Source organism: Cebus imitator, unplaced genomic scaffold (genome assembly GCF_001604975.1).
Source record: "Cebus imitator isolate Cc_AM_T3 unplaced genomic scaffold, Cebus_imitator-1.0 Scaffold239, whole genome shotgun sequence".
NCBI lineage: Eukaryota > Metazoa > Chordata > Mammalia > Primates > Cebidae > Cebus > Cebus imitator.
In genome coordinates, this window is record NW_016107554.1 from 3,082,431 (window position 1) to 3,095,615 (window position 13,185).

General features: G+C 36.1%; 1 protein-coding gene across 12 annotated transcripts in view; it reads left to right on the plus strand.

Annotated features, from left to right (window-relative positions):
* The window catches only part of RBMS3 (RNA binding motif single stranded interacting protein 3), a 764,636-nt gene that overhangs the window by 452,882 nt on the left and 298,569 nt on the right, over nucleotides 1–13,185 (plus strand). For all 12 annotated transcript variants that reach the window (XM_037727769.1, XM_037727772.1, XM_017498262.2 and 9 more), the window contains exon 5: nucleotides 6,818–6,975. In XM_037727769.1, coding sequence (XP_037583697.1) covers nucleotides 6,818–6,975 — 158 coding nt within the window. The remainder of the gene's footprint in view (nucleotides 1–6,817; nucleotides 6,976–13,185) is intronic.

The following is a 13,185-nucleotide window of genomic DNA, read 5'->3' on the forward strand; positions in this document are numbered from 1 at the left end:
TTTTTTTAAGATGGAGTCTCGCTCTGTCACCCAGGCTGGAGTACAGTGGAGTGGTCTCAGCTCATGCCAACCTCTACCTCCTAGATTCAAATGATTCTCCTGTCTCAGCTTCCTGAGTAGCTGGGATTACAAGTACCTGCTACAGCGCCTGGCTAATTTTTGTATTTTTAGTAGAGACAAAGTTTTACCATGTTGATCAGGCTGGTCTCGAACTCCTGACCTTGTTATCTGCCCAACTCAGCCTCCCAAAGTGCTGGGATTACAGGCGTGAGCCACTGCACCTGGCCAGTTATTATTACTTTTTAAATTGCTGCAGCATTTAAAATAGACTGTTCCATTAAAAAAAAAAATCTTGCTCCTTTGTATCCACATTAAGTTTCTTTTCTACAAGTAAGAGTCATGAATAACGATATTTACAGGCAATCTCTAAAATTGGTGTAGTGTGTAGTAAAAAGTACTACATCAAGAGTCAGACAGTATTACTTATGATATTGCTAATTCACTTACTAGCCATGTGACTCTGGTAACCTGCTTAAGATATCAGACCTAGTTTTCTCATTTGCGTCTTTGGGATACTAACTCTTTCCCTATCCACCTTACAAGTTAGATAAAGGGCCACATGATATAAAATGACCCAAAACATTTTAAATACCAAAACTTTGCTCTATATAAGGTAAATTCTTATCTTTAGTCAATATATCCTTACCCCTCAGTGTTTTTTTTTTTAAATCTATAGTTACATGCATGTTTTAGAGTTGTTTCACACCTCTTTAGGGTATTTCTGAAAGTTTTGTCGTGACTGCTCAGGATAATTCATCTTGAAATAGCACTTTTTCACCCAATAGTTAAAACAATTCTATAAATTGATTATACGCAATTTTGTGATTTAAAAGGGCTTGGAACAAACATGGAGGTGCACGCATCTGTTTGATATGCTTATTTCCTTCTCTTTGGATACTTAGTAATGGGATTGTTGAGTCACATGGTAGTATTATTTTTTGTTTTCTGAGGACTCTCACGCTGTCTTCCATAATGGGTATACTAATTTGCATTCCAACTAAAAGTGTATAAGTTTCCTTTTTTCGACATCCATACCAGCACTGGTGATTTTTTGTCTTTTTCTGACAATAGGCATTCTAATAGGGGTGAGATGATACATCATTGTGGTTTTGATTTGCATTTCCTTGCTGATTGGTGATTTTGAGTATATTTTTTAAATATCTTTCAGCCATTGTATATCCTCCTTGGAGAAATGTCTAGTGAAGTTATTTGCTTTTATTTAATCAGATTATTTATGCCCTTGATGGTGAGTTGAGTTATTTGTATATTCTGTATGTTAATCCCTTGGTGGATGAATAGTTTACAAATATTTTCTCCCATTCTGCAGGTTGTCTCCTTACTCTGTTGATGGCTTCCTTTTAGTTGGATACAGTCCCACTTGTCCATTTTTGCTTTTGTTGCTTGTACTTTTGAAGTCTTATCCACAAAAAAATCTTTGTCCAGACCAATATCCCAAACCCTTTCCTTTATGTTGTCTTCTTGTAGTTTTACAGTTTTTGGGTCTTACATTTAATCCATTTCAAGATTTTGAGTTGATTTTTGTATATGGTGAATGATAGGGGTCTAGTTTCATTATTCTATATGCAGATATCCAATTTTTATAGCACCATTTAACAATTCAGTGTGTGTGCACATATACACACAGTGGAGTACTATTTAGTCATGAAAAAGAATAAAAATTTGTCATGCATGACAGCATAGATGGACCTGGAGGATATTATGTTAAGTGAAACAAGCAGGCACACAGAAAAATAAATACCACATATTCTTACTCATATGTAGGAACTAAAAAGTTAAACTCATGGAAGTAGAGAGTAGAATTGTGGTGACTAGAGGCTGCAAAGGGTAGCAGGAAGGGGGTATGTGTGTATCTTTCAATCAATAAGTAGGTACAACATTACAGCTAGATAGGATAAATAAGTTCTAGTGTTCTATGGCACTGCAGAGTGACCATACTTAAAAATAAATTATTGCATGTTTTGAAATAGCTGGAATAAAGGAGTTTGAATGTTCCCAAAACAAATAATAAATGTTTGAGGTTATGAATATGCTAATTACCCTGATTCAATCATTACACATTGTATTTGTATATCAGAATTTCACTTTGTACCACATACATTTGTACGATTATTATATGCCAATTAAAAATGTTTTTTTAAAAAGGACTCGATAGCATATAAAGTAAGCAAGTACTACTCACTTACTAAGACCCATAGGGTGCTCCATTAGGAAAGGAAATAATAGGAATATATTCCCATAAAGCAGTTCTAATCAAAGTTTGTTATACCACCTGCTACTTGTTCACAATGAAATATGTATGGAAATTGAGAGAAAGCATTTAAAATCTTTTATAACAATTGACATTATCATAATGTCTAGTCCAATATGTAATTTGGTGTCTGTTGAATGTGATAATAAAAAGTTGGAACTGGCATTTTGCATATCTTTTTATTTTATTTTCTACTTATTTTTCTTATACCCTACAAATATATTGATCCATGGCATATTGGAAATAAAAATAGTTCTCACTCCAGGTAGTTTAAAAAATTACCCTAAAATCTCAATTTAGTGCTACTACTGTAGCTACTTCCTGAGCATTTAAGTGTCATTCAATCAAATGTGAATGTTGTCATATTGTTTTTAAGTTTAAAATTGTGTTCTACTAATAGCCCTTTTCAGAACTGTGATTGTATAATGGCCATAATGCATATTCAAAAACACACCAGATGTAACCTTTGATCTAGATAGGGCAGTGTTTCCTTGTCCTCTACAAGTATTCATTTGGTTAGCCACCTTGAAATGTTCTGAAGTTCTGAAATTGTTTAAATTGCTAAAAAGCAAATGAATGCTGATAAATCTTATTTCGACAGCATCCATACCTTAAAAACCTGAGGAAAAGGAAGTAATTTCAGGGAAAATAAATTATTTACATATTTTTACTTAAAATGACAGATCTGGGCTCCTATTAACAATAAAAAAGATATTTTCTAACTTTTTTAAATGAACTTTAAGATAAAACTAAATAATAAACTAAGAAATCCATGTACAGATGAAAAAATGTAGAAACAAACCAAAATGCGGGAGTATAGTGACACGGACAGTTAAATGTAATAGATGTATGAATCATAGTCATATAGTTTTACAATCTAATATACACAGCACATTATTCATTCAATGACTATGTGTAGAATATTAGGTAAGGCTAGGAACTCTTTGATCATAGCCTTCACTCTTTACCCTAAGCTTATTGATGAATAGGCAAAAGTGAACAAAACAAGGAACTCAAATGCATTTATTTTTGTCTGTACTGATATTCTTTTGAACTACAACCTGCTTGTAGTTGAACTACTCATTCAATTTTAAGAATAAAGTCAGTGTTGTAAAGTGGCAGTTACAAAAGATTAAATATAAAATACTCTATTTCTAGCCTGTTCCTCTAGCTAAGTGGCCTTGGGCAAGTCATAATCTCATCGCTAGCTTCTGCTTTTTTCCATCTGTTAAGTGATAAGATTGGATAAGATGACATCGTAGGTCCATTCGGGAGCTGTGTCCATAAAAATATAAGTTAAGAAAAAAATTATAAAAAGATCTTTTAAATTACAGTTACCCTGTGAAAAACCTTTCTGGAAAATTAAAAAGAAAGTGCTTTTTGTTTCATAGTGCCAGTGAACCTTTTGAAAATGACCATCCATTTACATACACCTGATACATAAATTAAAAGCAAAAATATAAATGTATATACTATTTTAAAGTTTATTCCATGCATAACTTAAATTCTATTTTCAACCAATATATTCAAGACTAATGCTGCCTTCATTTCAAAAGACAGAATTACTTAAATAACACTTCCCAATGCCATATTCTTTCTGTGAATACAAATTAAGGAATGACACTGTCCAATGTGCTACTGTCTCTGAATACAAATTAAAGAGTTGGCCTTGTTGTTTGAATTTGGATTCATAAAATAGCTTACCAGGCAATCCCTTATGTACTAAGCTCTGCGTGTTTATGGTACACCATTTTGGGCAGCTGCAGTGCATTCAATATTTAGGGAATATGGAAATGACTTTGAATTTGGATAAACTGGTGCACTGGTACCTGGAGAAAAATTCTAAGATCTGTACAGTACCCTGGGACATTGTCACAGGTTGTGATTATTAACCTGATCAAGGGCAAAGGGCTATTGAATACTGAGCAAATTCCAACGCATTCATAGGACTGTCATATGCTGTGGCCCACTCATTGGTAAGCTCTGGGCTGATGAGGAACTGTAAAGCTGTGGGGCATGTATTTCTCATAGAACTTGAGTCGTTCTAGACATGGGGGACTCAGAAATCACATCACAAGAAAATTGTTCCTTTCTCAATTCTTTTGGGATTCTGATTCTTCCCAGTAAAAAGACTCAATCTGGTGCTAGTGTGCTTCTAACCCTTCCATTCATTATGAATTCTCTTTGCAACAGAGAGTCAAGCAGGAGCTCCAAAGCCTTCTGCAAACACTACCTAGCTATAATTTGAAAACATTAATTTGTTCACTGCTTTTACAGTAACTTTCTATTTATGGCAAGTAATACTGGCTTTTCAGTTATGGTAACAACATAAAGTTATCTTTTCAAATAGATTTGTTTAAGCCCCAGAGGTATGTTTATTTAGAAAAACTTTAAGTAATAATCTACGACTGGCAAGAATTTCTAAGATTTGGTATTTCAAATAATTGAAGCTTGAGAAACATTGGACTGGTAGATAATGCACTGAGCTAGAAGATAGGAAAATTAGTCACTAAATCTAATTTTAACCCTGTCACTAATTATTAGATTGCCCTTGGGCCAGATGGTGAATCTTTCATGTCTCCATTTCCTCATTATCCAGTAAGTGTAGTGATATTTGCCAAACTACTTTTGGAGCGACAATGTGAAGATTAAAATTAAATGATGAATGGTGAAATAATATGAACATTGGAAGTTATATGTAGATAAGGTTCATTATTATGTAGCTGAAATGTCATTTTTTATTTACCACCCCACAAAAAACACAAACAAGATCAAAACCATTTAAAGAATAATATTATCTCTGTTTTTTTTCTCTAGGACCATGACAGTTATTGGTGGATTGGTGATGGTAGTGATGATGGTAGTGGTGATGGCGTGTGTGTGTGTGTGTGTGTGTATGTGTGTGTGTGTGTTTCTATGGATTTGTGTGTGTTGTGTGTGTTTCTATGGATGTGTCTGTGTGTGTGTTTATGTGTATGTCTGTGACAGAGAGAGAAAAAGACTGACTTCACTCAGTCTCCTTATGTAAACTATTCCTAAATATTAAGGCTCTAGTCATCTTTTCCAGATTAATTATATTTTATTTTTTGCTATTTCCCATGATACTAAAAAGCTTGAAAAGTCAACTGTGTTTAAAATGAAAATAATAATACATCATATTCACTCCAAGTTTTAATAAAATATTACGACCTATCTGAATATTTTGAGTTGTTAAAAATACAGGATTTAGTTGCATACAAAAATTATTTCTTGACCTGAAACAATATTTGGATTCTTGTTTATTGTACTTATTTATTGGTTTTAAAACCATAAAGATCTAATAATATGATATCATCTTTTCACAAAAGATATTTTACTGTTACATAATGCCATTTCCTATAGACTTCCGGATTTCTTTTTCTAATTTAATCTCTGGCTTATTCTTGAAGGTTTTTGTTTTGCTTAAAATATAACAGTTCAATTAAATATTTGGTTTTTGACATTAATGACTAGTCCATCAAGTTTTTGACTGTGTTTTATTTGAGACATAAATACAACTAAGTTCTAAATTATTAATTTATTATATAAAATAGAGAAAATTGATACACATAGAAATAATGCTAGCCATCGTGGTTTGGTTTCCCATTCCATTTAGCAAAACTTATTTAAGCATTATTGCTGATGAATTAGGAAATAATAGACATCATAATTGTATTTGTATGTAAATATTTAGGCTTGGTGTAGGACAGCAATTCTCAAACTTAAGCCAAGTCATCAGGATCACCTGGAGGGCTTGTCAAAACACAGATTTCTTGGCCCATTCTGAGATTCTGCTTCAGTAGTTCTGTGGTGGGGCCTGAAAAATTGTGTTTCCGATAAGTTCCCAGGTGAAGCTAAGGCTGATGTTGCATTTCTGGGACTATACTTTGAGACTCATTCGTCTAGTGGAAGGCAGTAGACCAGAGCAATAAATGCCATGGACTTTGGTGATAGGCCCCGATTTCAGCCCTGAGTTTGGCACTTATGAGCTTGTACCTTTGATAAGTTAGAGATCAATTTTGTCATCTATAAAATAATTATATCTGTTAAAAATATTGAATGAAATAATGCACGTTAAGTGTTTGGAACAATGCTTATATATTATGAACTCACTAAATACAATATCAGTAACTAATTGTGATGGTAGTAACAGTGAAAATCATAGAAGGAGTAAGTAATGGTAATAAAAAACGTATACACATTTGCCTTAGTTCAATTGCAGTAAAAGTTTATTAGTCTTTCTACGGAAGGATGGACAGAGAGCTTGCCTTTCGTTTATCATTGTGTCTATGATAAACATTCTGCACAAGACGAGGCATTGGTAAAAAGAAGTAATGCCCCTAGTAAAAGCACTTTCAAGAGCACTTTGGAGATTATAATCTAGATTGCAGTTTAAACAAAAGTTTCTCCATTTGTATAATGCTTCTCACTATTCAGAACTTACTGCCCTTGTTTCTTTCCTTCTCTTAGCAACAAGAGCAAGACCCAACAAACCTATACATCTCAAATCTCCCCATTTCTATGGATGAGCAGGAACTTGAGAACATGCTGAAACCCTTTGGACATGTCATTTCCACAAGAATTCTAAGAGACGCTAATGGAGTCAGCAGAGGTGTCGGCTTTGCCAGGTAAAATTCTTGCTTTATATGTTATTGATCCTTCCTCAGTGTTCCTTTTCAATTCCATTCCTTTTTAGTACTAGAGCTCTTAGCAATAGAATATGCAAAAAAAAAAAAAACAAATTAAAAGTAACTTATCAAATCTGTCTCCCTCTGTACCTTTGCTTGGAGCTATAGAATTTCAATATAATTATAAATAAGTTGTGCTTGTTAAAATGTAGGCATAATGAGTTTATGTGTCTTGAGTCATAATAACATACATACTCAGTTTCCAGTCCTTTCTGTGCCTATAGATCAACAAAATCAGATGCTGCCAATACCTGACAGAGATAATAAATGCCCACTACCCCAAAGCAGAAGAGCCCATGTGGTGAACAAAGCATCTCAATGTTTTTTCATTGATTTCCAAAAAAGCGTGCTAGCATTTCTCAGTAAAGAGCAAATAAAAGAAAGGAAACATTTAGAGAAAGGAGAATTATTGAGAAGACCCAAAGAACCCAGATATACAAGGGAGGTCAAAAAGCCATTTGCATTTAAGAGGCCCTGGTTATGTGTTTTTGATATTTTAGGCAGAACAGGGGAAAAAATGTATTCCTTTCATTGTAAGAAAAGAAAGAGTAGTTTTCATTTTAACTTTGAAGGAATGTTTACAAAAGAGGATCACAGCCAGCAATGAAGTTTAAATGGTTGTACCTGCTGTGCTTTCATGAAAAAACAAAGCTAAAGAAACCACAGAGTAAAAGAAGCTGCTCAATGGCAATGAAGAAAAATAAAAGTCTTGTCTCTGTGGCTTGGTACGTTTATGTGTGTTTCCAGTTGATTTAACATGGATGAATGGATGGATGTTAAGTATTACGTGGAAGTCAGCCCATTGCAGACAAGTTTGTTCATCGAGGATAAACTCTGCTATCACTTGAAATACCATTCCAAGGCTGGGCGTGATGGCTCATGCCTGTAATCCCAGCACTTTGGGAGGCCAAGGCGGGCAGATCATGAGGTCAGGAGCTCAAGACCAGCCTGATCAATGTAGCGAAACCCCATCTCTACTAAAAATACAAAAAGTAGCTGGGTCTGGTGGCATGCACCTGTAGTCCCAGCTACTTGGGAGGCTGAGGCAGGAGAATCACTTGAACCCAGAAAGCATAGGTTGTGGTGAGCCGAGATTGTGCCATTGTACTCCAGCCAGGGCAAAAAAAAAAAAAAAAAAAAAAAAAAAAAAAAGAAAGAAAGAAAAAGAAAACCATTCCAAATTAACTTCTGTTAACTCACTTTGGAAGATAACAGATAACAAGTCATTTTGTATATGTTAACTGATCTCTAACTTTATTTCCTTGGAGTTATGGTTGTGGACCGTGTATTAAAATGCTTCTTATTCTCCATAATTCTGTACACATAGTAAACCAGTAGATATATGCAAGGAATATGCTTGATGATTTGAACAGAAATAGAAGAAAATCTCCCTGACTTGAATGTGTGCATGAGGCATTCAGGCTTTCGGGACATTGACAACGGTTGATTTTCATGGTCAAGACAGAGCTTATGACACTACTAGGATCTCTAAATTTAGCCAATGTAGTTATTCTTATATAGTGTACAACTGGCTATTGGGGGCCTGAGCAATGTGGGAATTCACTGAACCAACTACCATGTTTCACTTTACATATCATGCACGTTCCTTTGGTTCTTCCCCCACACCCTGCCCTCTAAAAACTCCCCAATAAATTAGTTTCTCCTTCATTTAGACTCCTGCTGGGATATAAATGAATTTTGAATTCATTAAGAGAATATATTTCCAAGAAAACCTACAGTGATTTTTCTTTTCCTTAAACAAAGGGTGTGTTGGTACAAAGTATATTAGTTTCCTAAGTCCGTCATAGAAAAATGTCACAGACCAGTGGCTCATACAACATAAACTTATTTTCTCACAACTCTGGAGTCTAGAAGTCAGAGATCAAGCTGTCTTTATAGTTGGCTTCTTGTGACAGCTTTCTTCTTGGCTTGTAAATGGCTGTGTGAACCCTCTGTCCTCACATGGTCTTCCCTCTGTGCATGGCTGTGTCTCAATCTCTTCTTTTAAGAGCACCAAGCCATATTGCATTAGGGCCTACCCTGATGGCCTCATTTTAACTTAATTGCCCCTTGAAAGACCCTGTCTCCAAATTCAGTCACATCCTGAGGTATTAGGGGTTAGGACTTGTATGAATTTTGCAGGGGACACAGTTCAGCTCCTAACACAAAGATTGAACTATTCATTTCTCTAACATTTATCTTTTCTATAAAATGAGAGTTTGCTTAAAATGAAGCATATCTTTCTTAAGTACAGAATCAAGTAATATATATTCTAAAAGCCAAAACCATAATGCAATATATGATATCATGAAAGAATAAAACTTACAAAGTTATTTTTCTTTAGGAACTGAGGAAGGCTGGGAATATTACATTTTATCTCTATTCTGAACGCAGCCTCACTCTCTTCTCCATTGTGTTCTGCATGTAGAAGCCACAGCGAGCCCTTCAGTATTCAAATCTCATCATGTCAGGGTCCTGCTTACAATCCTTCAGTGTTGCCCTTGCCAAGCTCTCGAGCATCATCCTTGATATTGCTCACCTTCCTCCTGGCTTTGTCTCTTTCTGTCTCATGTTCAGACACAATGAAGGTAAAATAACCTTCTTGTTTGGTTATACTTTTCATGACTCTTCTCCGGACTTCTGCTTACTCATGTCTCAGCCATTGGCTTAAACATCATTTCCTCAAAGAATTTTTCACTGACCCCCAATCTTTGGCTTTAGACAAAGTTAGGTGCTCTTGTTACGGCTCCTATACATGTTTGGTTTGTTTTTCTTTCAAATAAAATATGTCACGACTGCAATGAATTCATTGTTTAATTTCTATCTTCAAATGGATGATACATTTCCTTAAGTCTGTTAAAACACGTGCTCTGAATGAAGAGATCCCCAAACAGGCTTTGTGTGAGCAGCATGGCTGTTTATTCACCCAGGTGTGTTTGGGCTGAGTCCGAAAAGGGGGTCAGTGTAGGGTAGTGGGATAGGAGTTGGTTTTATAGGTTTGGGGTGAGCAGTGGAAAGTTACAGAAGTTACAGTTTAGGGTGTTTTTTTTTTTATGTTTTTGCAAGTTGGTAGGGTAGGGTCTGGAGTCAGGAGGTTGACCAAAGTCGGTTATAAAGTCCAATAGCCTTGTCAGTCAAGGCCGGAATAAGAAACAATAGAAGAATGTCTCAAGTTAGTTAGCTGCTGCAGGAGTTGATGGTTCTTCCGCTTTTCCTGGTCTTCCAGTTACTTCGGGTTTTCTAATTCCAGAAGGCTCTCCAAAGGTGTACGTGCTGGGGTCGCCAATAGCATCCATGGTGCCATCAGTCAGCCTAAAAGACCTTACAAAGTCAAGTTTCTTTTTCATTGTTGGATGGATGAATGGATGTGTGGCTAGTGGATTTCATAATTACCATTTGGTGAAGTTTCAGAATAGCTAAATTCACTGGTCTTTTAAAAGTTGAGCTTCAAATATGAATTGACAGTCACATTCCAATTCTGAAATTTAGGTCTCTGTACTCTGAATAATGTCTTTTCCAATTTCAGAAAGTGGTATGTGGACTGAAAACACAAATGTAAGTTCAAGTCAAGCCACTGATTTCTTATGCCTAAGAAATAAAAATAAAGTATGAATCTGACTCCTTTAGAAAGAAGCCGGGAAACTGACATGGAAAAAGTATTCATTCTCCATGTATCTTAGACTTTAAATTTTGAGCAGCAGAATCCCACATGATTAACCTAATTTGATGGGGTGAGAAAATATGTTTAGCTGTACCATAAATAGATTTGTTCAAATTCCTACTTCCCTATAACATTTGCTGTACATTTTCTCCAGCAATTATGGCTTTTGCCCTAACGAATTTGATCATTCGCAACTTAATCCTTACACAAATGTTTCTCCTTTTTAAAATATTATCCTGTCCCCTTTTCAACTCAGCTTTTCTCATGTGAAATTTTCCCTCTGAACTACAAAGCAGAGCAGATTATTTCAGTCACCATTTTCTTGATTCTTCCAAGAACAGTACATAGCAAGTGAGAGAAGTTATTGGATTAAATGAAGATGTCTTGGGACGGTGGTTCTCAAAATGTGGTTCCCAGATCAGCAGCTTCAGTACTTCCTAAGAACTTGTTAGCAATGTAAATTTCCTGCTCCCAACCTACTGAATTAACAATCTGGTGGTGTGGGTGGCCAGCAGTCTGTAATCTTTGTACTAACAAGCAATTTAGATGACTCTAAAAACATTCCAGGTGGGGCGTGGTGGCTCATGCCTGTAATCCCAGCATTTTGGGAGCCTGAGTCAGGCGGATCACAAGGTCAGGAGTTTGACACCAGCCTAACCAACATCGTGAAACCCAGTCTCTACTTCAAATACAAAAATTAGCTGGGCGTGGTGGTGCGCTCCTGTAGTCCTAGCTCCTTAGGAGGCTGAGGCGGGAGAATCTCTTGAACCCAGGAGGCGGAGGTTGCAGTGAGCAGAGATGGCACCATTGCACTCTAGCCTGGGCAACAGAGAGAAACTCCGTCTCAATTAAAAATAAAAAGTACTCTAAAGCTTGAGAAACTTTGCCTTGGGGCATTAGTACTTGTTCTTAGGATCATCTGAACGGTCTGTAATCACTCTGATTGCTTGGCCCACTCTTAAAGTTTCTGATTCAGTTGCATTAGGGTGAAACTCAATTATTTGCATTTCCAATAAATTTCCAGGTGATACTGACACTGTTGATATGGGAACTGCACTTTGAGAACTACTGCTCTAAAGTTATCTGTGATTTTTCCAGATGGAGTGATTCCTGTTGATGCCTGATTCACACTGTTTTACTTTCTCAAAATTACTAGTAAGGAACTATCTCCCTTCCTGTTCCTCAAGGGTAGAGGCCACGCCCTCTTCCTTAGATCTGTTACAGTACTTAGAATATTGACACATAATTGATCTTGGGCAAATGTCTTATCATAAATAAATGAAATCGCTTTAAGGTTTGGGTCTTTTTTAAAATATAGCAATATGCAGAAAGACATTTGATGATAATGATAAACCGATTGTGAGATAGAGTACTGCAATCTTAGAAAAATCTGTAGTAGCACCAGCCCAACTAGTATTAGCTCACAAATTGTTTCTTCCTCTGGAAGTTTACAGTTCTACAAGCATTATTAAAAGAATATCCTTATTTAATTGGGAGAATACCCAACCAGTAATTGTGTCTAGTAAATTGTTTTTCATAGCTCTTGAATTTATGACTATCTCGATTCAGAAAACCTGAATAATTCTTTCCTTGGGCTTCATTTTGAATGTTATTATTGTTGACTTCTAACCACCAGATGTGGTCCTTAATTCATGTACAAGGGATTCTAAAATTCCTTTGACTGGAAAGAAACTCCTCCCATTATTATTTTACTTGCAAGCCATGCATTAATATCCTTTGATAGCCATCTCTTCAAAGTAAGAGGAGTATCTTCATTTTATATTTAAAATGCTGAACTTCAAAGCATTGATTTGAATGCCAGTAGGGCACACAGACAGCACAATTACAGGCTTTTCAAAGTTCCAGAAGCACAAGATAGTGTCTGAAATTACAGACATTTTATTTTGTGTGTGTTTTTTTTCGCTCTCTTGTAACTTAAAACAATTTTGTAAGATCCACCCCCCTCCAGGCAGCATTTTATAGCCAAGCTATAAACCTCTAAAAACAGAAGTTTATGGTGGGAATGCTGACAGTCAGCCCCACTACTGCAGAGCTAGTGAATGCCACAAGAGTACCTTGCCTGCGAGGGTAAGGATCAGAGCATAAATCAGCCAGAGTCTGGAGGGACATGACTGTGTGTTCATGTTATCCATTTCCCATTCCCAGAAACATGAGACTGATTGTCCAGCAAAAATCACATTGAGCGGGTGTTATGAGAGGCCAGTAAAGAATGACCCAAAGTGGGGAAGTGATGGGGGGGTGAGCATTCACAATTAATCCAGCTTCAACATCTGGGAGCATAGAACCTCTTTAAGCAATGCATTTACTGTCCCCTGGTGAGCTAAAGAGCGTGAGAGACCGCTGAACACAGAGACCTTTGTATTTTGCAGTATTTTTTGCCCTTCTTCAATACTCTTAATTTGATTCTCATGGAGCTTTGTTTGAATGACTTCTAACATATGGGCAGCCCTGTATTCTACCTCTCCCTA